This window comes from Macrotis lagotis, chromosome 2, assembly GCF_037893015.1.
Source record: "Macrotis lagotis isolate mMagLag1 chromosome 2, bilby.v1.9.chrom.fasta, whole genome shotgun sequence".
Taxonomy (NCBI): domain Eukaryota; kingdom Metazoa; phylum Chordata; class Mammalia; order Peramelemorphia; family Peramelidae; genus Macrotis; species Macrotis lagotis.
The window spans coordinates 115,080,869-115,106,659 of record NC_133659.1 but is presented as its reverse complement, the minus strand read 5'-3'; the positions used below and the strand labels follow the sequence as shown (position 1 = coordinate 115,106,659).

Below are 25,791 nucleotides of genomic sequence, written 5' to 3'. Positions count from 1 at the left end.
GAGAAGAAAACTGGACAGAAGAAAGTTTGATGTAAAACATAACTAAGCCAGGCTGTCTCAAAAGCATTTATAATAAAACTTATTGAACAATAAATAGATTTTTAAATGGAACAACTATGCCATCTATTTTCCTCATCTATCAAAGAAGAAACATGAAACAGAGATTAAGTCCTTAAGTCTTGAAATGTTACAAGAAAAAGTGCAATGAAAGGAAATGAAATTGGAAAGTTAGTTTAGTTAAGATTAGATTAAATACATGTAAAGAAGATTTGCATAGAAAAATAAATGCTTTAGAAAGCAATAAAGGGATTTTAAATATTTTAAAGGGAAAAAAGATTACATAATGGAAGAAAATTATAGACATATTATCAAAAGGAAAATCAAGAAAACATCAATAACCACCAATCTATGTGCCTATTTTCTCAATTAATGTGTATTTTCAAAAACTCCTATGAAAATGACAAGCATATATTGAGTTTCCTTGAAGAAACATGACAAAGGAAAAGGAGGCTCTGCAAATAATATTCTCCTGAAGACCACATTTTCAGTCACAAAATTGACTAAAAGGTATTAAGGAATATATGTTTCACTGTAGTTTATTTTATTATTAAAATTATTTTATTTTAGAGAATGAAAATTTAAAGTCTCTCCCAACAGTTTTTCTTATATAAATATTAAACATAAAGATAAGACATGGGTAGAGATAATTTTGTTCAGAAATCCCCTATTAATATGAAGGAAGGCATAAAACAAGAAGATGAAACGTGTTTTGCTTTCTCTTATATAAGGCATGACTGATACAAAATGGAAAAGAAATTCTCATTAGATGATGAAATCTTCCAGATCTTTTTTGTGGATTATATTCTCTGCTAACTGCATCAAGTCCCAGAACACTTTAAGATTTCTTCAATGGAAGTCATGAGATTAATCTAACCAAAAACACAGAGAAATCCAAATGGAGGAAGAATGTATGTTGTCCTGAATAGTATATGCAATTGGACAGGCATTCTGTTATGTTAATTAATTAGTAAACCTATCTTGGATAGGTACTGCAGGCAATGAGTAGAATCAACATGCAGGAAGAAAAAAGGGTAGAACTGAACATGGAAAGATAATACAAAACTTTCAATAAATCAGAGTTATTTCCCAACATAAATCCATCTTTTTTTTTAAGATCTTTTGCAAGGCAATGGGGTTAAGTGGCTTGCCCAAGGCCACACAGCTAGGTAATTATTAAGTGTCTGAGGCCAGATTTGAACTCAGGTACTTCTGACTACAGGGCCAGTGCTCTATTCACTGTACTACCTAGCCACCCCAATCCATCTTTTTAAATACAAGATTCTTCCAATGATGCTGGATACATAGTTATGAATTGAAATAGCAGTCTCCAAAAAATAAAAATTAAGAGTGATCAAAAATGCAAGAAAGAAGTGTCTCATAGGCATAAGGCTAAAACATATTACTAACAATGACTACAAACTCAGGAAGAGGAATTAAAGATATGATTGGAAAAGGCAGTGAATCCATCATGTAGGGAGTAGTTAGAGACTACAGATGATTAGCTCACATTTTGCACTAGTAATCATTCCAGAACATTGAGATGAGGCTCTTTGGAGGATTTGTAATAAGAATGGCAGAAAACACCACACAAGAAGGTATAGATGAGTTGACACCTGCACTACTTTAGGGAATAGACAAACTGATAAGAGAGATCATAGATCCACTTAAATAAATTGAAACCTTGGCTAAAATAAGGGCTTTGGGATTATCTATGGCTTAAAATTAACCATGACACTCCTGGCACTTGTCAACATAGATAATTGGTAACTATCTGCTTGTAACACTTTTCTCAAGTGCTCAAAACACTGTGAGATTATTTGTTTGGCCAATTTTTGACTATATGTTATTTCTGGCTTATCTGTAAAACCGAAGTCGTTATTCTTTTTTTCCGACTCTCCAATTCCCAAACCTCCTTCTTTTTCTGTATTTATCATTGGCATTACCCAGTCACCTTAGTTTTATGTTTATGTGACTGGGTAATGCCAGTGACAAATTCACCAATGACAAATGACTAATGTCAGTTTTACACCAATATCCAATTAGTCAATACATTTTTCCTATATAATGACTCTCAAAATGCCCTGCCTTTAAGTTTCCATTGCCACAAAAGTATTTCAGGACCTCAATGTATGAATAAGTCTGGATGTTCATTTATCAATCATTTGTTTTTTCCAAAGAAACAAAATAATTAATGATGGTTAGGATCCTAATACATAACAGAGCAGTTTATCTAATTCATAAATCACTTAACTATAGAACTAATAGTACTACCCTGTAGTCAAGAGTCCTGAGAAGGGCCATTTAGTACAAGAAGAAAAATTAATAAGAACAGAACTTTTTACCTCTCCTTCTTGGACCCAGGGTCAGTCTCAGACAAAATACTGAAATAGGCAATGTTTGCTTTTGGTACTCTCTTTCCCTACTGTCTTAGCTCTCCCATTTCAAAATCCCTTTTAGGTTTGTTTTATTCCCAAGTAATATATATGTTTCAAAATCACTCTCTTAACCTCCTTTTCCTTTAATCATACCTCCCCTTACTCTAATGATCTCACAACAGTAATATCAAGAAAAAAAGTTTGAGAACAAATACAAAATGGTGAAAGTAAAGCTAGATAGTAATTTGTCTAACAATGGCCTATAACTTCAATATGGAGAGAGGTTGGGAGAAGGAAGAGGACAATAAAGAGGGAAAGGGTTAGGGAGGAGGAGGAGTAAAAGGAAACGAAGGAAAAGAAGGAAGAAGGCAAAGAAGGAAAAAGAAAGAAGGAGGAGGAGGAAGAGGAAGAAGAAGGAAAGAGGAGGAGGGAAGAGGAGAGGAAGATCTGCCTTGGAATATCTGGAATACTATGATGAAACCTGAGTACCACATTTTAGGGTATACATTCAAAAGTTGGAAAGGATTCAAAGGCAGGCAAATAGGTTTGGAAAAGGTCCAGAAATAATGTCATATGAAGGTTATGTGAAAGAACTGAGGACATTTAGTCTGGATAAAAAGACTTAGAAAGGACAAATGCCCTTCAGGCATCTGAAAGACTGATATGTGAAAGAGATGTTCCTGGTTCCAGCAGGGAAAACTTGGATCAGTGAAGGTAAGCTACAAAGAGGTCAATTTAAACCTGTTATTAGGGGGAAAAAAACCTTCCTTCTAAAGCTATCCACAAGTGGAATAGACCACCTGGAGAGATGGTGAGTTTCCTTTCATTGGTGTTCTTCAAGAAAAGGCCAGATGACCACCTGTCAGGCATGCTGTAGAAAAGATTCTTGTTAAAGGTCAGTTTGGATTAAATGGCCTCTGAGGTTCTTTTCAATATGTTCTGTGATGGAATAAATTCAGACAAATACAGTTCATGATCACTCTAAAAGTTCCTGTGTTTTTGCAGAGATTTTGATAATATCTTAATACTTTACCTATATAACTGGGATAGGAACAATTTCAAATAACCTTAAGGGCAATGAAAAGATGTATGGTAGATATAAGAAGGTTATATAGAATATTACAATGTTGTCCTATAGACAACAGACCTCTTTATCAAGGGCAAGCATTAATAGAAAGGCGAAATGTTGAACTAGTTTAACACTAAAGGAATTACACAAAGGGATCCAGCATGTTGGGTGGATCCTTTTTAGAAGATTTACATGAAAGCATAGGCAAGACACTGGAGGCAAAGACATGAACAGTTTATAACCTACGCCAGCAGAACAGTACCCCCACTTCCGAGATCACAGATCTAGCTAAGAAATAATAGTATCGTCTGCCATTAAACAATGAAATTTTTCCAATGAAATGTTTTGTAAATCTTAAAGTATCCTATAAAGATAGATTATTAACATTATTACTTTCAACCCAAATTGATTTCTAATGGGTTGGATTTCAAGCAGTATAACAATGTATTATGGAAAAATCAGCAATATGGAAAGTTTTGGGGAGCAAGAAGTCAAGGAAGGAAGGCTAGACTTACTCTAGAGTCTTCTACAATAAACTACATAAACTGTTCCTTATTCCAAATTATCTTTTCTACCACTTAATGATGACTTTTTTTTCAATAAAGGCATCTCTAGATATGTCTCCCCCTCTCCATCCCTACCCACTCTTAAAGAACCCTCTTGAAACAAAGAAAAAACAATTAAGCAAAATCAACTAACAGTGACTAGGTATAGCATAAAACTCAATCTCTTCTTTGGTGTCAAGAATGATCATTATAATCACTCAACTTTGAACTGCTAGGTGGTACAGTGGATAGAGCACCAGTACTGGAATCAGGAGGATCCAAGTTCAAATTCAGCCTCACACTCTTGACTCTTGCCGTATGACCTTGAGCACGTCACTTCACCTAGATTTCCTTACAACCACAGCCATCTCTAGTCATCCTGATTCATATCTTACCACTGGACTCAGATGGATCTGGAGGAAAAAGTGAAGCTAGTGACTTAGCACAGCCCCCCTCCACTCAGATTGCTTCTTATGGCATCACTATCCTGATATTATAGTTTTGCATCATCATCATTCAGCTGCATTTCAGAGTTATTTTCAATTAAACTATTATAGTCATAGTGAATACTGTTCTCCTGGTTTTGTTTAATTCAAACTGTAAGGACATATAATTCTTCCTTTGTTTCTCTGAATTCCCTATGTTTTCTGTTTCTTATAGCATCATAATATTCCATCACATTCATATGCTACTTTTAAAGTGATTTCCAAAACAGGAATATTCACTTTGTTCCTAGTTTTCAGCTAATACAAAGTGTTGCAATAAATATTTTAGAATTTAGCTGCTATTCCCCCCGCCAAAAAAATACAAGTTTTTTGAAGGTCAGCAGGAGCTCACACTGTCAGATATAGGCAGTAATCATTTATTTGAATAGATTATTTACACATCAGGCTTCTGTAGGTCAGGCCTCAGCTATACTGCAAAAACCTAACTCTTCTCCTTGACTTCAAGTTCTTGATACTCCCAATCTATCCTATACTTTACTTCATGAATAACATTCCTATAGATACTAGGTTCCTTCCAGTTCTTCCTTTTTCCAAGCTGAACATTCCCAGATTCTTCAACTTATCTTCATGCAACATGATACTGAGCCTCCTAACCATCTTAGTTGTTTTCCCTTACCTTGGTTAGTCAAAGCAGTGCATAAAACTGAACATGACAGACATGAGTTGAACAGGCCAGAGTGCAGAGTGTCAACTCCATCGTTCTGGACATCATATTTTTCTATTAATGCTGTCTAAGATCGCATTAGCCTTTTTGTAACCCCATTTAGAGTTTTCTTGGCAAAGATACTGGAATGATTTTACCATTTCCTTCTTCAGTTTATTTTACAAATGAGGGAACTGAAGCAAACACAGTGAAGAGACTTGTTCAGGGTCACACAGCTAAAAGTGTCTGAAGTTACATTTGAACTCAGATCTTGCTGACTCCAGGCTCATGGTCTAACCAGTGTACTATCCAGTTGTTCTATGTGTCTAATTAGATCACATGAATTTGAGTAATTTACTGAATAAATAAGTGAGAGAAAAAACTAAAGGTTCTTCAGTATGGAACAAAGGCAGCAAGAATTTTTAAAGAAAAGAGTTAATCACTCAAGTAGGAACACATTTTAATTTCACTTTTTATTTTTCCAGTCTATCTTCTAGTGAACATATTACCAGTAAAGGGAAAAAAGGCAAAAGAGAAGTATGTACTTTTGTTCTTACTCTATTTTTGGAGTAAACTGTCTTCCACAAAAGTCTAAAAAAAAAAGAAAAAGAAAAAGAAAAAAGTTCCCAGAAACGCTATCATTGGACACTAGAATACATATGACTAAATGCTATGGCCTCAACTTCCACACTCCTAGAGGCAGCACTGCCCTACACATGTTATTCTGTGGATTTTGTGACCTTGATTTCTAAATGATTACTCTAAGACTTAAATGCCTTTTTTGCAATGTTCTACTATAATCTTTATTGAGCAGGGCAATGACCATATATAATGCTTCCAAGGTATGACCCAATATAATGCCTTAATGAGCTACAATCTGAAGAAAACCTGCAGACTGAAATGTTAGCAGCTTCTTCAAGATCACAAAAAAAGTAGCTAGGATTTTCCATGGGAGAACTGGGATTGAAGCTCAAATTTTCCATTTCTTATCCTGATTTTTACAATTTTAGGTACTGAATGAAGCCACTAAAGTGACTTATCAAAATTCTACCACTATACACCAAGTAAAACTTCTCTTTTCCATCTTCTTGTTTTTTCCTATTTTCTGCTCTCTTCTCCTATCCAGTGCCTTTAGCTTTTATGTACTTTTCTTACTTTTTGTTTAACCATAAAGCAACACACTCAGGTATTAATTAATCCTCTTATTAGACGTAAAGTCTAAATTAGGTACTGACCAAAACCAACGATAATGTTAGTTATGTACCTTGTTAAGGTTTACAAAATATTTTCCAGAATCTAAGTCAAACCTGACTCAACAATAAGGAGATTGGCTATCTACATAATCTTTTAAACCAATTTTTAATTGAGCATCAATTATTATTAAAAGGCTGATTTTAAAATATATAATATGGATTCTGACAAACATGAACTGAATGAGCTTTAAGTTCACTTTTTCTAAGAGTACATCTTAAAATTCTTGAAACACTTTTGAAAAATAAGAGATGTAATCCTATCAAGATATTATAACAAACAGAAGCCATTTACTGATACTGATTTGAGACTGAAATATGGTATAAGTCTTCAAGTACAAGAAGAGTTATCTTACAAAGGGCAATGCCTAGCTGTTCAATATCTTCAATGAAGAGAACAAGAACTCAAGTTGTAGCAGAATGAACTTATAGAAGATAATGGAAACACTTTCTAAAAGTGATAGTTACTAAATAGAATGTAGGTGGAATGGCTGGAGAATGGCTTTGCCAAATCTCTTCTTCTTTAGTATTTTTTTTTATTACTGAAGAGATTCTGGTAGGTATGTACAGACCTTTAGGAAAGTAAAGGGATAGATAAGATGGTCTTTAAACTTTTTTTAGGTCCTCTGATTCTGAATTTAAAAAAACAAAAATAAAACTTAGAGACATAATCTGACTGTGCAAATACACTTGGGGATAGGAAAGAAACAAGATTCTTATGACTGTCAAAACTGCAATGGCTGCACTAAAAATGCTTCACTGGCAAAACACGTACAAAAGATTTTAAGCATAAGCCAAAAACACTGATTAATACATACCCACGTGGCAGTTGCTATGAAACAGACTATAACACCAGGTGAACAGTTGGGCATCATTCTCTGGGATCAAAAGTGAGGAATGATAAAGAAATATCAAACAAGTATTCAGGACTACTTAAAATATTGAAAGCTTCCTTTTTTAAAATGGTTTTTAAACCTTGAAAAACAGAAATCATTTCAAATAATTTATTACTGAATTAAGAGAAATAGCAAATTCTGTCACTGATTTTATCTATTCTCAACAAAATCCACTTTAATAAATCTAGGTTTCTGTTCATATACCAAAGTTTTAGGTTCATAGCTGGTTATCTAAAAGGAAACATCTCTTAGGAAACATCAACTACTAGTAGTAATAGTAAAGTGATTCCCAAATAAATAATTCACAAAGAAAAGGAAATTATTCTCCCAAAATAGAAAAAATAGCAATGTCAAGAAAGCTTTGTTTTTTTTAATTACCTTTAATTCAAAGTCTCACTTTCACCCTACTAGCTGAGCAGAAAAGACATTCCTATCTCACATGCCCTGCTGCTGCCTTAATGAAGAGTGTTTGAATGGTGTGATTACATAATCACCAACATTAGTTGTCAGTCCTTTACCTTTTATTCCTCCTTCACTTTTCTATATTCAACTAGTTTCCTCCCACTTTCCTTGAGACTAATCACTTGATGACAAAGAATCAATGTCACAAGTTCTAACTGGTATCATCTTTTAATATGTTGCAGAGAAAGAACCAGGCAGCTCCAACACCAGATTTTTTAGTCATCCAAAATTCTTTTAAGGACACCAACTGTGTGGTAACATATGAGTCAAATTCCATAACTTTCATTTTAACATTGTCCAAAAAAGAATTTTCAATGTGGGAAATTGTAGCTACAGTGTAGAATTTCATTAATTAACATTAATAATTAAAAGACCTACAGTAAGCTTCAAGATTTAACATGTGAGTAAATTTTAAAATAAAACACAAGGTACTTTGTCATTTGTATAAAATATACCTTGCATTTGTTTTACTCGTGTCTGCATATCACAGAATATTAAATGATTGATAAGAGTTTCAGTAAATTAATCTAGTCCAGAAGCACATAAATGTCAGGATTAATTAAAAAAATGGAATGAGACAAGTAGATTTTTCTCTTTAAGAATTAGATCCCCAATATTTCCCCATGACTGAATACTAATCCCACTTTAATACTAAAATAAAGTTTTCAAAAAGTTGCAAACCCAGGTTTTATTTTATCTTAATACAGTTTAATTTGATAGAAAAACTGTTGTCACATATAATTACAGAGGATGTGAGGATCATTAGATAGTGGAGAGAAATACAGGTATCATTTGGTTCTTCCTTTCCTGTGCTAACTTCAACAAGCTTTACTTTAAAAATCTAAGAAAAATGAAGCAACTCAAAATGACAACTACACCAGTACTCTTCCTATTTCACACAGACCTGAAACCTCCCCCCCCACCCCTATACACACACACACACACACACACACACACACACACACACAAACACACACACAATAAAGGGGAAAGCAACCACTCATTCCTATATTTTAAAAGAAACTGTTCAAACATCTTTTCACAGAATGTTCTGATTTGAACAAGATCCTAGAGGTCACTGAATCCAGCCTGGCCTGATACATGAATTCTTTTTTATCTTTTATTATTTCTCCACCCATCCAAACAGTCCTACAAACACTTCTCCAAGTCAGTGAGGTTGGGGTAGGAAGGGCACAACCCCTGTTGCCCTCTGGGACAAGTAGAGTTGGCTTTTCCAAAATAACCTCTAACTCTCAGGAGTCACAATTTATTCTCTCAGTCAACCATGTTTCTTATATGGTACCAGTTACTTTCATACAATGACCTAAGTCCTGTAATATTCTCAGACTAAAGGTATTTCTTCACACTTTTGTCAGATTATAGAAAAAAACTCCTTGATTTCTGCTTAATAACCATGTGATTAAATTTTGGATCTTCTTAAGACAATTACATTAACTTGAAAGAGGAAAGAAGAAGGATCACATATCCCTTCCTTGTACATTTGTGCCAAAAGACCAAACTGAAATCACACTGAAAAGTAGAAATTAAACTGAAAAGATATAAGAAAAGCACAATAATCAAGATCAAGATTTCAACATCTGTGAAACTGACTATCCTTGCCTTCTGTGCAATTATCTTGCCATCAAAACCTTATTCGGGACTTTCTTTTTCTATCAAGAAACCATATAACCAGTAAAGTCATTGCATTTTCAAAGCAAGTGGAATCCAAGGCTCCAAGGGTTGGATCTGTGATGGATTCAATGAGACAAGTTTTTCCACTAAAATCTGTTACCTGATTTTTGCTTACTGAGTCTGATAGGTAGCAGAATGAAAAGAAGCTTACACTCCAAAGGTGTGAAAAACATTCATCATTCCCAAGTGACAGCTAGTTTAAAATGGAATTAGGGAATATTCACTAAAATAAATAGAAATACATTAGAATAGAATACAGATAATGTTAATATGTGGTTTTCTAAGTCAATATGCTGATGCCAGTATGTATGTATGTATGTATAGTTTTATGTTTCTATTTCAATTTGACCACTTCTCCAATCCATTCCCCTGACTCTAAATATCTAGTTTTCTATTAATATTGCTGTTCACTGCATTCCTAAAAATCTGCAGACAAAGTCCCACAATCTTCTTTGGCACTGCATTCTGTTGTTTTTACCATTCTCCTGGGAGATAGTGAGGAACAGAATAACATCTGAAAATTGTCTGAAATTTTTTAGAAGAAAGGTATTACAGAGAAGTTATGTTTTTAATTTAGAAAACAATATGTTTATTTCATCTATAGAAGCTTCTTTAACCAGCTCCTCTTTTTCTGGTATGTTATCCCTTGATTATTTTCACCCTTCAAATATAGTAATGAAAAATTGCTCTTAAAAGGTTATATAAAAATCAGGAGTAAGCCAACATTTGTTGTTGATACTCCTTGAATTTAAGAGGGTAATTCATTTACTATAATATACAAACATTGATAGAGTTTATAATGTCACATCAATAATTCAGCACTTTATCTGAATATCGATATTATGTGAAAGTTTAGAAGCCACAGCTTATTAAATGCTTTGAAAGGATGAATGTTTCTCCAGTAAAGAATAGATGCTTCTCTAATGTCATAGAATACATGTGCTTTTTTTAATCATCAGAATAAATTGGATACTAAATATCTGTCCTCAGAAATTTGCTGTTGTCTCTGACAAAAGAAATTTAAGCAACAAATAGGGACTTAGCCATAAGAACTAAGAAAGGACAAAGGGGTTGTAACTGTGCCAATTTCTTTGAGTTCCTAAAATTTGGCACCACACTCACTTTCATAGAGTCAGATCGAAAAGGAACAGCATGACTGAGTTTTTCATGAGTACTATGAGTGTTCAATAAATATTAAATCACCATCATAAATGGAAGAGAATTTTGGCAACATTCTTACAAGGGGCACAGTCTGTATATTATCTCAGGTAAAGAGCGATGGGGCAAGAAAAAGAACACAATAAGATCAATTCATTAATGACATACCTGGACCATGGACAAGCCCACAACCTTTCTTCTGCACTGAAAATTCCTGTTTCACCTAGGGCCCGAGAACACTAGTCCCGTGCTCCTCCACAGACAGCCTTTCCCCGCAGCATCTGTTGCTAATTGAAAGGGACTCGAATTACAAAATCCTAGTCAATTTCTCTCCCTGGCCCTCGCTGTGTATAAAGATTTTCTACGCAGGAGCAAAGCATTAGTCTTCTACTACAGCTGATGACTGAAGAGGAAAAAAGAAAGAAACACAGAAGAAAGCGTTTTGTATGTACATGTGTCCAGCAATACATCAAACTACATTTGGGGGATGAAGAAGAATGGAAAATATCTTTCGTTAGCCCAGTGACTGACCATTCTACAAACACAACTATTCAGCAGTGGAATCCCATTAAGATTCTGGTTAACCAAATTCTCTGTTTCTAATTTGGTGTTTTCACCTTTATGTCAGTCTGGCTCTTTATAGCTCATCATCTTCTATTGCTATAGCACCTTCCAGTTAAGGTTTAAAAGAGATAACACATCCTATCTCATAAATGTTCCTGATGTCCCAGTAATATCCCAAGAAATTTATCCAAAGTCAGCATAAAATATGCTAATAGTTACAATTTTAATCATGTAGATTTTAAATAGGATAGAAATCATATAAGTGGCATATAAAACAAAATGGCAAAACAGCTTTCATTGATATAGTCCTTCACAGATGGTAAAGCAGCTTCCTTACTTGCAAGAATAGTACAAGCATTCTCCCAGTTTAATAGAAGAATGAACTCAGGCCTAAAAGATTAAGTGACTTATCCAGGACCATATAGTTAAGCCTAGAGAGTTAAACCTAGACTTTCTGGGTTACCAAAAAATTCATTGAACTTTGAGGAAAGACACTGTAGTATAGCACTCATTTATGTTCCTCCTGTGACAGAAAAAAAAGGGGCCATCATAGACAGGCTCTGATTTTTAAAAAATGTTGATTCCTATAGGAAATAAAAATGCAAAGAAAACTTGATTTGTCTCTTAACTGTAATTTATGAAATTTTCTATAGCTTTTTACAATCTAAGTTATTAAAGTTGAAAAGTTAAAAGCTTCTAAGTTGTAAAAATAAAGAATACTTTTGTGAAGGTCCTAAGCTACAAATGAGGTAAATGCCAGAAAGGACTCATTTTAGGCCTCACAGCAACCTCCAGGCAGATTCTTAAGTCCCTTTATTCTAACTAGAACATAAAGCTTCTTTATCTTATCTTCCTGTTCACACTTTTCTGCAATGGTTATTACATTTAAGCTAGTTTGGGACTCTTATCATTCCTGAAGTAGAAAGAATTGTTTTTTCTCCTTCTTTATAGAAAATGATGACATCTGTTTAATTGTACATAATGTTCTTGAAATGCTTTCCTCTTTATGATTCATTAAACATTTCTCTGATTATTTAAATACTTTGAAACATAGTAGGGATATATGAATGTTTAAAAGTTCACATCATATCTTATTAGTTAGCTCAGGTGAGCAGCACAAATGATAACATTATAGAGAAAGAAGTATCAAAATATCCTCTCTACTAATAGCATTCAAAATATATGCACAATTTTCAAAAGAAGAGCTTCAAACCAGAAATGACAAAATGAAAATATATTATAAATCACTGAGTGTAAATTAAAACAAATTAAGCCGATTAAAATTCTCAGGTGTTACCTCAAACTCTGCTAACTATCAAAGAGAACAGATATCAGGAAAGGTCAATTTTTGTAAGGAAGTGGAAAAACAACTCAAATACAGCCCTACTGAAAAAGCTAAAAATTGGTTAAACCATTCCAGATATCAATTTAGAATTATGAAAGAAAAGTAATACAACTATCCATACTTTACTAGGTATATTTCTCAAGGAGGTCAAAGATAGAAACAAAGGTCCAATATGTATCATATATTCAGCAGTTCTTTGTAGTAGCAAAGATCTGGGGAAATAAAGGGTATCTATTGGGAAATGGTTCTAAAAATGTTTGTATAAGAATGTAATAGAATATATAATAATAGTTTATGTTTATACTAATACTTCAAGATTTTGTAAAGTGTTTTATGTATATTATCTCACTTGTTACTTACTAAAAGGCTATGAAATAGATACTGTTATGATCATCCCCATTTTACAGCTGATGAAACAAAAGCTGAAAGATATTAGGTCACTTTTTTAAGATCACACAGTTATAAAATATTGATATGAAGAATAAATGAAACTAATACAACTTTTTTAAAAAAAAAAGGATCACACAGTTAGTGAATGTATGAGAAAGGTTTCAAACTCAGGTCTTCCTGATTTAAAGCAAATCTCACTGACTGTACCACATTTTTTCTTAAGTTAAAATTTTTTTAATTATGTAACTACAAATTCAAATAAATATTATTAAACAATGAAAATGAAATGCTCACTAAAAAAGTAAGCCAAATTCTGAGTAACTGGAAAACCAATAATGATCTCAGAGAACAGATTATTCAACATACATCTCTGATCATAGCAGGGAAGCAAGGGACTAGTAGAACAGAACAGAAAGTTTTCAGAGGTTATTACTATAATGATGGCTTTGTTCAATTTTTTTTCTTTATTACAAAGATATGTTTTAAAAGGAGGGAAAAAAGAGGGAGAATGAATATGAAAATAAATGGCATTAACTAAACTTTTTAAAGGGGGGGGAAGCATAGTCATCAGAACTACCACTTCTCTCTAAAAGAACTGGGACAGAGGAGTTGCTATGCTGTTACCAGATTCATTTCCTTTGCCCCACTTAGATTCAAGTGCAATAAGCATGATGGCTTCCCCCACCATACTAGCTCATCTGGCACTCTCATCATATGATTAGAAAACTAATAAAGTAATGCAGTGGATAGAGCACTGACCCTGGAATCAGGAGTACCTGAGTTCAAATCCAGCCTCAGACACTTAATAATTACCTAGCTGTGTGGCCTTGGACAAGCCACTTAACCCCATTGCCTTGCAAAAACCTTTAAAAAAAAAAGAAAACTAATGGCCAAAATTTTTGGTTTCTATTAGTACTAAAGAATTTACTGGACTTTAGCTCCCTGAAATTTGGGAATTGAAGTCTAGAGTATATGCCAACCTGGTTCAGGTTGGTTATATCTGAGAAAGTACCTAGTTTTTCATTCTTTTCACTGGCCAGCTTTAAGTTTCAAGTTGTCAGTTCATACTAGTTTACTAGTTTTGAACTTTCTTGGAATGAACTATATGGTATGAGTGAAGACTCTTTTACTTAGTTTGATATAGTATCACAAATATAAGAATCGCTGGTTCACAGAATTCTGTAGGCACCATTATGATAGAGGTTTCTTATGAGTGAAATAAAAAATAAGATAACTACTATATGACTTCTGGTTGACTGGTCATAATGATAATTCTGAGTTCTGTACTGTCTCTCTTCCTTAGCCTGAATTTTTAGTGGGGGAAAAATCTAATATCATGCACCATTTTCCATTGATCATATCACAACTCCATTCTGAAGAACCATCAGGTGTCAGAATGTTACCCAACGAAAACCATAAAAGATGATTGATGAAAAAAATGTAAGAGAAATTGGTAAAAACAGAAGCACATTCCTTTTTTTCCCCTCTCCCTCTCTCTCCCTTCTCCCTCTCTTCTGGTTACACAATTATTATGTCAGTTTTAGGAATTCTATTTCCCTTACAGTCACCATTGAATTTTTTTTAAAACCTTAGCATTTTTATCTTATGTTAATATTGAAAAGCATTTGTAAAGAAGTAGATAAAAGGATTCAACATCAATTATTCCACAAAGATTATAATGGACAAGATCTCACAAGGTACACATAGTAAGTACTGTATCTTGCCAATGATTGTAACCAAGTGTTTAAGACTCAGCACTTTGCATTTTTCTTGTTAAATATCAGAAGCAGGAGATACTTCACTGGTTTTTTTTTAAACAATAAAGCTGTGAAGCAAGTTCACTGACTATCTTCCAAGATCAGTTTAGGTCTGAAAAGTAGGAAGCTTCACACAGAAGCAATTATTTAAAGCTACAAGTATCTATTCCTCTGTTCCTCTTTTGAATGAAGGAATTCTTAGCTCTTAAAGAAAAAGGTTTACAGTAAATAGGAAGGATTAAATCTTTCTTCCCCTAACAATCTTATTCTGTAGCAAACTTCCTCTAAAAGCATCAAGTGATAATATTATGAAAATGAACAAAGGTGCTTTACTTCAGTCTCCCTTAAGGGAATCATTGAGTTCCCACATTCAGTTAACCCTGAAGACACCAATACGTGGGAAATATGAAAAGTATTTCATACATGAAAGATGCCTTGGAATAAATTTCCTCCTACCTGCTATCAAAGAGGTACTGTTCTTGGAGATTATTGGGATATGCTGGTGTGATACACAAACAAATACTATGGAATAAATTCCCTGCTTCATTCCTACCATTCGAAAACAATCAGATTCTGAGCCTACCTGGAAAGTGTAAAACAAAATGAGAAAGAGCACGAACTGTTTTATTATAGAACAAACAGAAATAGAGAGATAATTAGCCTAGAGGCAAGATTGATGCCAGACTAGGAAATTTCTTTCTGATGATAGGACACCCTGGAGTTCAGATCCTTAGGTCCCGTATCCTAATTATCCAAATAGAGCAGGGGTGTCCAATCTTTTAGCCCTTCTGGGCCTCCTCACCCAACAAAAACCCCTCAAGATGCACATACAAAATTCAATAACCATTCATGAATACAACGGATCCCCCACCACTGAAAAGCAAAACAATAATGGCTGAGGTCTGCAGGTTGGACACACCTGAACTAGAGGAAACTCCTGGATCTGATATGGAAGAGGAAACATTTCTTTAGGAATTGACCAGACTAAATATGACTTGGAATTGAAATGGGGCACCCTCTTCTCCCATAGTAAGTGCCCCAATACTGAGTCAAATCTCATTCTACACTTATCCTGGCCTTGACAAGTTGAGTGATGAAATTCCTTCATCAGGGGTCTTCATTTCATTGTAGAGTTTTCAAATTGTAAAAAAATATAAACCCCCTAGATTTTTTCATGATAAATGGCTTACTTGTAAACCATTTGTTTTCTTACAGATGAATAACCAAATTTGTTTAAGTGGCAATTAAAAAAATCCACAAGGTCAGTGAATAAGAGAGAGCTATGAGAAGGGGAGACAAGAGGTAAGGAGCAGGAGAAACTTAAGTTGCTAATCACTTTTCTTTCTTTTTTGGTTCCTAAAACTTCACTCCACCTACACTCTACAAATGCTAGCCATGACAGTATCATTCCAAAAACATCTTTTTTTGCTTTCTCTTTATTTTCCTGATACCTTGGAGTTCATTGACTCATGTTTGGTCAAATTACCTTTAACCTCTAAATTCTTATACTCTTAGAGATTGTCTTTGCATTTAATTTTCACTCAACTTAATGGTAGATTTTTAGCTTCTCCCCATAAACAAAAAACTTCAGAATTAGAGAATTATAGAATTTCAGAGAATTATTTAAAAATAATTTTTGATTAATTCCTTTTCTGCTATTTAAATATTTCATTTCTATAAACTAATGCTCTGTTTTTAAGTATAATGCACATATACTTAAAACATCTCTTCTACCAATTTAGTTGATCTCTTTTAACCCCAAGATACCAAGAATTCTAATCTGTACTCTTAGGGATAGTAACCTAGGAAAATTATCCTATGAGAATAATAAGATGACCTTGGATTTTGATTGGACTTTCAGACTTGCATATCTACACAGTACCCATTTTATAGACAGAAAAACTGAGATACAAACATCTAAATAACTTGCCACATGATCATTTGTCTGTGGCAAAGACAGGGCTAGAATCCAATTTTTCTAACTTAAAACCTTTATATAATGTAACTCCATACCAATTCAATGAAAATTTAAGGAATTCATGATCTGTCTTGGTTTTTAACTACCAAATGAATAGCTATCACACAAAATATCATTCTTAAGGAGCCAAGAGAAATTATCTAAAAGAAATATACTCACAAATTATTTGGTAAAACAGGACTGGTGGAAGAAAAACTGTCAGCAAAATAAATGTCATGCTCTAAAACCCAATTTTGCGGACAGTTTTCAGCATTTTTCATGTTGTGCTTTCCACAGTCAGCTGTGAGCTGCTTCCTAGTGTGAAATCGCCTAAGAAAGGGAGCGAAGCTGTCATCTGACATCTGGGAGCGTGGAGATCAGGTTGTGGTATGAAGCATTTTGGACTTCCTCAATTTAAACAGACATTTACCTGCAAATTCTTAATTCTAGAAAGCTTTCAATGGGAAACATCTATTTAAATTTCAAGCAGGAGATACACAGGATGCATTTGCAAAGATTCATAATAGGGTGGAAAATGAAGGTGAAGGACACACACTGATGGGGGTACAGGGGATCATGTCAACTTGTTTAAGACTGGAAAGAAGAGTTTAAGTGCTTTATAATAGCATGAAAACTATGAGAGATGTACAACCTTATTCATCTTTCCCAGGTTGTATTTTACATGGCTAGCATAGACTTTGACTATAAAAGGCTTAACATTATATGCCCTTCTACTCTCATGTTATTTTTTATGGTACAACATACAAATTGTTTAGAGTGAGGGAAAAATGGTGGTAAGGGAAAAAAAGAACTTCCCCTCCTTTTTTCTCTTAGTTTTGCTCTCAGGGAAGAATCTTTAGAAAGCTACAGCAAAGCTCTCTATTGTGAAAACTGAACAGTTTACTGTGGGTTAAGCACCTAAAAATTTCCAGCTATGGTAAGATAAATAAAAATAGAAATAAAATAATAAGATTTCCAAGTAGTCCATTTGCAGATGTTGGCATCTCAAAAACAGTCATTTTATCTCAATTTATATTCAATCATCCACCTGGATGAAGACCAGAAAAGAGTTCTAGGATCCTTAATACTGGTATCATATATTATCACATCCATAGGGTCACTTCTACAAGGAGCATCTTTCCTTTACTCTCCCTGCCAGGTCAGGGTTTTGTGTTGCCCCAGTGTGAAAGCGACCCATATACCCACACACGACACAAAAATGAAACCTTTTCTAGAGAACTGTAATAGATAATCTAAGGACACAAAGAGAACCTAAAAGGAGTGATTTCCACTTTGAAAACAGGGCTGGGTTTGATCAGTGAATTCGTATGCTCCAGACCCTCTTGATAAGGCTGCAGCTGCAGCCATTTATGTGCTGGCTTTTTCACAGATGTAGACTGATAAAGCTTGGTGGGTTTTTTGTCTTTTTGTTGTTTGGTGGAATATTTTTTTAAGTATAGAAAAAGTGGCAATACTTTAAAAAAAGTTCTTTGTTTAGTTTTTAGAAACTTGTGAATATCCAACCTCCTTGACAGTGTAAAAGTGATTGCTGTATTGTTCAAATGGCAATGACTTTTCTAAATCTAAGATCACAGAGTTGGCAAAAATTATACTTAAATAACAGAAGGTGATCATTTGCATTTCAAAATTTATCTATCTTGCTTTTCCCTCCAATTAGACCAAAACATGTTGATTCACAGGTTTCTGTGTGTGTTTGTTTCTTTTTTAAATTTATTTATAGAGCAGAATAATGGCCCCCCTGCTAGTTTGGCATTTGCTCAGGTTTCTGTCCATGTAAATCGAATATGTTACTGGAAAATTTTCTCAAAATACCAAGGCACATTAACCAGAAGATAAAAAGATACATTGCTGATATTATAAAGTACAGGACAGGTGGATAATGTTTTTAGGACAAATATGTGATAAGGATTCCCAGAAGGGAGGAGGGATAGGGATGGGGTGGGGGTAGAGGTGGAGGTAGTGGGGCAAAGGGCTGTTTAAACATAAGTGAATCATTCTCATCATAATCTTGTGACAACTTTACTTTCTAACTAAATATCAACTGCTTAACATGCTTTAGAAATACTAAGAAAATAACAATGAGCTTGTAGGGGATGGGGGGAGATGGTCAAATCCTTTGGTATATACCAAAGATATATAAAAGGACAATAAAACACTACATTATTTTATAATTTGCTCATAGTCCTATTAGCCATTTATGAAACAGTATTATTAATTTTCTTTATTCTTTGAATTATATAAAAAAAACCTAAATTTTCTGATTGGAATTTTTCAACAATATGGCTTCAGGAAATTAAAATGTTAGCACTAATTTTGAGTCACGTTGACTTTTTTATTTGTTTCATTTTTAACTTAAAAGATATTAATCCATTCAAGGAGTAGAGAGACTTTCAATGTTAGTCACTGCACACAATGATACTAGAACAATTTTGAAACTCACAAAGCTTGAAAGTACAATTCTTGTTATGCAAATAATTACAACAAAGCAGGTCTTCAGTCTACAGCTTTTATCTAATGCTGGAGAAAGGATAGTGGCCAAAGCATTGGATAGCAAAAATCCATTAATGGTAGAATGCCACCTGCTGGTGAATTGTGAGAAATGTAATTTCTTGGGAGAGATCTTAAAACGGGTATGTTAGAAAATGCCCAGGATCAAATGCAATATATAATTACTACAGAACTGAAAGCATATTGTGAAACCCAGTATAGTTTTGCTTTAAATAAGTAGTTTCCATAATTACAATACATTGTAAATATGAAAATAATCTCATACAATGGCAAATTACACCAATGAAAAGTTTCAGATGTCTCATTAAATGGATAAAATAAGGAGGTAGTATGAAAAACATTATCCAAAGTTAAGAACTCTAAGTATTCATTAAAAAAGGAAATTATGGAAATTCAACAAAATTTCACCTTATACATTGTGCTATTAGCACTGTGTCTGAGGAAATTTCATTCAAGTAATTACTCAGTTTTTACTCAAAACAAATAGAATTTCCCTGCTACTCCTTTGTAGGGGATTGCAGTTATTATATAATATTTAAATGGACATTTTTACCTATAATATTCCTTACCAAAATAAGAAAAGGGGAAGAAGCATACATATTTTGAAAGAGGAAAGGAGAGAGAGAGAGAATAAGAATAAAAAGTTTAATAAAATAATTTGATCAAGGTGTCCTTTTCATTATGAAATGATTTTGTTCTTCCATTAACTGAATCATACTAATAACATTTCAAAAGACAGTACCACAATCTATAAGAGGAAAATCTTATAGTACTCAGAAAGTACAGTTACCCAACTATACTAATTTCAGGTAGGACTGAAAAAGCAGGAGAGAAAAAAGAAACAACTTATCAGGTATGATAAACGAAGATAACTTTTGCTTATATGATTGAAGAATTTTGCTTGCTCTCAGATCTAGAACTTAAATCTTAGCAACAAATATGCACTTCAAGACATCTACTTTTTAGAAGCATTTATATCACAATATGTTCCAGTTACTGAAATGAAATATTGTAAAAACCAAAACTACTCTTTTTTGGCAATTGTTAAATGATCAAAGATCAATAAGGGTGCTAATCATTCCATTATTATCAGTTTGAGCCTTCATTCAAGGCTACTGATGATGATAAGCAAAGCAATTTTAGCAAACCAAAGAGATTCAATGCTCGATAAAAAGTATAGGAACCCTGGATTCCAAATGACCCATTATTTTAATGACAGGTAGTAGAAAGGAACATGAACTCCAGGCCAACTCATGTGTCTAAGCTTCTGTATGTGTTTACAAAGGATTTAACACTAGAAACAAATCTCTAATTTTTCAAAGTGAGGATAGTACAGGACAGACAAGAGAAACTTATCACGGCAAATATTTGACTAACCAAGATGATATAAAATATCAATAACAATACCTGTGTTTCCTAAAATTTCAAACAGAAACTATAATAACTTTAAATTAACCATTTTGAAAAATCAGGTTGGTATATCATTAATGTCACATTTTACAGCTATTTTTACATGTCAGTAATTTGTCTATTTTTACTCTCAATAAGTAGTATTTACTATTTGTAATGAAACCAACATGTTAAAAAGAGCATGAGACATTTCCCAATGGCCCTTATAAAGAAAAAGGTGAAATATTTTGTAGAAGGAATTCAGTTATATCAACTCTTTATTTTGTGGATTAATGAACAAGTTTTATGGGAAAGAAATAATCTTATACCCTTTTGAGCTCAACAGAAGCTGATCTTTTTGCTTTTTTTCCTAAAATTTTAGTTTCTGTACCAAATAAATTCAAAACAAAAGAGAAGTGATAAATATACTTCTAGGAGAGGAAATGAGAGATATTTTAGAACTATGGCCAGAAGAATCTTTAAATTAGTATCTATTTCACCCCCCCATCTTTACAAATGAAAAAACTGTGACTGTATTTCTAAGTTGTGAAAAATACATACTAAGGTTATGCAAATAATTTTTACATCAAAAATGATGAAAACAAGTCTTTTGGCTGATTTAAGTCAAAATCCAAAGCATGCTGGTAAAAAGGAATGTAGATAAGAAAAGAGACCAATGGGAACATATACTAGGAACAGGACTGGGTATGGTATAACCAAAGACTCAGTCAGTCTTCAAGGGCAGCTGGCAATAGGACCAAGAACAGAAACACAGGGATGAATGGCCCCAGGAAAGACTTTCACCCGCTACTGGATTAATAGCAATTCTGCCCTCCATGCTGAGCCAATGCCCTTTGCTCCAGCCTGGAGGTCCCACCCCAATCCTTTCACTCTTCTCCCTTTCCCTGATATACTTTTCAAGTGAAACATTTTAGGTGATTGCTCTAACCTGGGGCACAGTACATTCTCTCTATGGCATCGCTGTCACAGGAATCTTCAACCTCACTCCACCTGCTAAAATACGTTAGCTGAATGTGTCCTAAAAACAAAACGACAGGAGAAATCAAAACATTTTTCCCTTCCATTTTCTGCAGAAGTGAACTGTAATTACTCCTTTTGTAGCTAAAAACAGTATCATTAAGAATAATGGCATCATTAAGTACTAGAAGCTATTACTGGGGGTGAATTTGCTGCACTGATAATGAAGCTCTAGACAGGAAATGAAGATACTAATTACAAGATAAAACGCCTACTCAGTTAATTGGAAGCAACAGCGAATAAAAAGAAATGCATTTGCAAAAGTTCCTGACCTCTATCATTCAATAAGATGTTGTTTGGGTTCAAATCGCGGCACACAATTCCCTCTCTATGTAAAGCATCAAGGGCTACCACCATTTCAGCTGCCCATCTTTGAATGCAGCCTTCTGGGATATAGAACCTGGAGGTTAGTGCTAATTTTTTATCGAGGTCCTCAAAAATCTGATGTATTTCCTTTTCTCCTTCTATTAATAATCCACTGTCACCCTTAGCCTTAGTGTCTTTTGGGGCAAGCTGAAATAAAGAAGGGATTGGTTTTTCTTTTCCAGGGTCTTCAGCTCGATCTGCAAACAGCAATACTTCTTCTTTTTTTAAAGAATCTGAGTTTACATTGTATTCATGAGCACCTGAGACTGAATTAGAAATTAGGAATAGGCTTTCTTCTGTGGGAGCAACCATTCCAAATTCTTTAAACTCAGCATCTGAACTAAGTAACAAAGACTGATCTCCTGAACTGGTCTGATCAACAGCAGTTACAAGTAATGCCCTAGTATTCTCCTGTGCATAGTGTTTTTCTTTTATACTATGGAATTGGTGACTACAGGGATGATTCAATGCCTCTGTCTCCTTTTCTTCAAGTCCTTGGCATGGTTCTGTGCTAAGATTGAGGCATAAAACATCAGGAGCTTCTAAAAGTTTACTTTCTAAGATGCCTGTATTAGTCTGTATCAACTGAGCCGGGCCTTCAGTCACAGCTTCTTTTGTTGGCTCCAACACACCAGGCAGATTGACAAGAAGATCAGGCCTTCCTTCTTCAGTACTACTTACATCATCAAAAGCAGCATCTTTAAAAGAAATAACAGGGACAGAGTCATTTGAACCCCTGCTGATAGTGTCCTGAGCTCTTAACCCCAATCTAGTTTCACTAGCATCAAGACTCCCAGAACTGCTGTCCTGATCTTGAAGGGCAAAAAATGGCTTCAAGGGTTCTGACTTCAAGCTATATAACTTTTCACCAAAATCAAATCCAAGGAGTTCATTAGTGCTATCCTTACTATCTATCCTAAAGAATGCCATAGGGCTATTCTTTGATCTACTAAGAGAATCTGATATTCTTGGTGGACTAGATACTTCACGGTTGGCATCTTCGGTGAAAAATTTCAGTTCCTGAGAAGTCAGCTGAGAGCTGAGGCTGTCACTGCCAGAAGCAATATGGGCTGATAAGTTTCCTGTTTCTTTGGTTCTAACACTATTTCCTTTAATCTTCATCAAGGGCTCCTCATTCAAGGATCCAGGTTCAATTTTTTCTTGCCCATATTCATTGCACAATGTTAAATAACTGGTAGTACATTCTTCTTCTGAACTTGAGCCAGAATCTGGCCATTTTGGAGAGCTATCTTGACCATCTTCTTCCTGGTTACTGCTGTCCTCTTGGGAACTTGGTGTTAGGCTAGTCTTCAGACGCAAAACTTTGAGCATGCTGCCACCATCACTTCCTCTGGACTCCAAGCTGCTGCTGTCCTTAGGACTAGGAGTTGGTTCCTGCAGGTGAACTTCAGCAAGAGTAGACTTTTTTACTTCCTGAATATCAAGGCTTTCTTCTGAGCTCTTATTTAAGAATCGACTAATGTAGGACCACAATTTTCCACCTACAAAAAAAAAAGAACAAAAAGAAATTAAATCTCAGACAACAATAATTAAGATAGTTATCAAAAATGGAAATTCATCATAATCTCTAAGTTTAAAGGGAAAAAATAAGATCACTGTTTAAGTAGAATGATAACTTATTGTTAGAACTAACTTTCAAAAGCAGTACACTTGAAAAAGAATTTTAATTGATTACAAGTAACTGTAGTTTTAAACAAATTTTCTGAAGGCTAATAAGTATGAAAAATATAACTAATTTAAAGGGACACTAGTTACAACAAACAATAGTATGAAAGCTTACAGTTAGTTTGCTTTACAGTTTAATATAACTAGATGATAGAAACATCTGATTATGTTTTGATTTGTTTATGTATGAATTTTTTCATGCATGACCCCCTGGGTCAAGTGGAATACATAAATAAATGCTATTCAAAATTGTATTCCATGGTGAAAAAAATCAACAATGCTATTCCATTTTTTAAATGCCCAATCTAAGGTTAGAGGCTACATTTGGTATCTGGTATATAATTATGCCTTTACAAATGACATACTAATAATTCTCCCCCTCCCAAACATGTGCTGTGTAAGATCAAGTAAAGCCCATTAGAGAGGCAAGCTAATATAGTATCAGAGATCTATAAAAACTAAAATTAGAGAAATCAATCCATGCTAGTGAACCAAGTATTTTTAGCAGCAATATCTCTTATATAGATATTTCCCAATAACTTGCTTTAGCTTTGAAATCTCACCTCATCTACCTGTAGATAAAATGTAATATAGATGCATATATCTATATTTTATCAAGTAAGAACATATCTATGAACAAAATTTAGAAATTTAAAATTAAAAATTTAAATAACCTTAAATTCAGCTACAGAGTAAACACATTTTAAGCAAAAATAATTGTGGTTTTCAAAATAGGGATTGAAGAATGATGCATCAAAAAAACAAATCCTTCCACTAAAATGGAAAGGCAGATCAGTTAATACAGTTGTATTATCATTAGTAAGCAATATGCACCTAGAGTTGATTAAATCACATACAGAACAACATTTGACAATTCCTCACATTTTGATTTTATTGACCATATAAAAGAAGCATTAGGAAAAAAACTCCACTTTCCAAGGATTCAGAGTATTTGCTTAAATACTGTGATCCTTCAAAACAGATTTAGGCAGAAAAGGAAAAAAAGAAGGAAGGAAGGAAAGGAGGGAGGGAGGGAGGGAGGGAAGGAGGGAGGGGTGGAGGGAGGAAAGGAAAGGGAAAAAAGTTCATTTAAAGTCTATGCATAACATCTTTTTTTTATCTTTTCCCTAGAGACTATTCTACATTTTTCTTTTATCAATAACTAAAAGAGGATTCTCATGAATTTTCACCTGTTTTTCTGATACTTCCAAAAGTTCCAAAGAATCCATTTCCTTTACTACTAAATTATTTTTAATTTCTGCCATTTGCCCAGATCTAACAGAAAGCTTTGATCTTTACAAACTGCTTTAAACTCACCTATTCATAAAATATAGCTAAGTCTCTCTTCACTGCCTTGCTAGTCCCTTAGTAACATTTATGCAACTTCTCCCACTATAATAACACTAAAAGGGAAATACTTATATTTCAAATGATTTACCTGATCTATACCATGTGAATATAAATTACCTACTCTGACTCTATAGTCTTGCATTTATTCTAATCAACCAAATTATGAAAAATAGAATCATAACATTATTATGTAGATGAGCTGAAAAAATAGACTTAAACATTTATGATCTTTAAATATGTGGCTAGTCTTACTTCTACTTATTAGAAGGACAGAAGAGAAAATAATTATGTGGGATTCAGTCACATATGGATATAAGGGACTCATTTCTACAAGAAAAAAGGGTGCTTTTTTTACCTAATTTACATAATTAAGGGACATCTTTCCAATATATTTAATGAGAATTTTCCTAGATATGGTATGAAAATTTAATCTAAATTTTTAAATTATCTTTAAATAATGTAAATATTTCAAAGTTAAGCTGGGGGCAGAGGTTTCAACCTTATAAAACTGTAAAATAATTACTACAGATAGATTTTTCCTCAGAAATTTTCAACTCTTATATTTGACAAATACGTGTCTTGGCTCTATCTAAAGAATTGTACTAGGTGTTAACATATCTTTCAGTTAAAATCTACCAAGGGAAAAGACTAATGTCAAAGTTTAATCCAAATTCACTATCTATTTTTCTGCTTTGTCCCGTTCTTATCATATATTTCTGTTCCTAGAAAGATTTTTTTGAGATTGGAGCCATGGTCTCTTTTTT

The 25,791-nt window shown here is 33.9% G+C and overlaps 1 protein-coding gene across 8 annotated transcripts in view; it reads right to left on the bottom strand.

The window, feature by feature from the left end:
• RPS6KC1 (ribosomal protein S6 kinase C1) overlaps positions 1–25,791 on the bottom strand; it is a 247,207-nt gene that overhangs the window by 27,266 nt on the left and 194,150 nt on the right. For 7 of the 8 annotated variants that reach the window (XM_074222641.1, XM_074222639.1, XM_074222642.1 and 4 more), the window contains 2 exons: positions 21,898–23,493; positions 21,537–21,626 (listed from right to left, as the gene is read on the bottom strand). In XM_074222641.1, coding sequence (XP_074078742.1) covers positions 21,537–21,626; positions 21,898–23,493 — 1,686 coding nt within the window. The remainder of the gene's footprint in view (positions 1–21,536; positions 21,627–21,897; positions 23,494–25,791) is intronic. The other variant, XM_074222646.1, reaches the window with a different exon arrangement.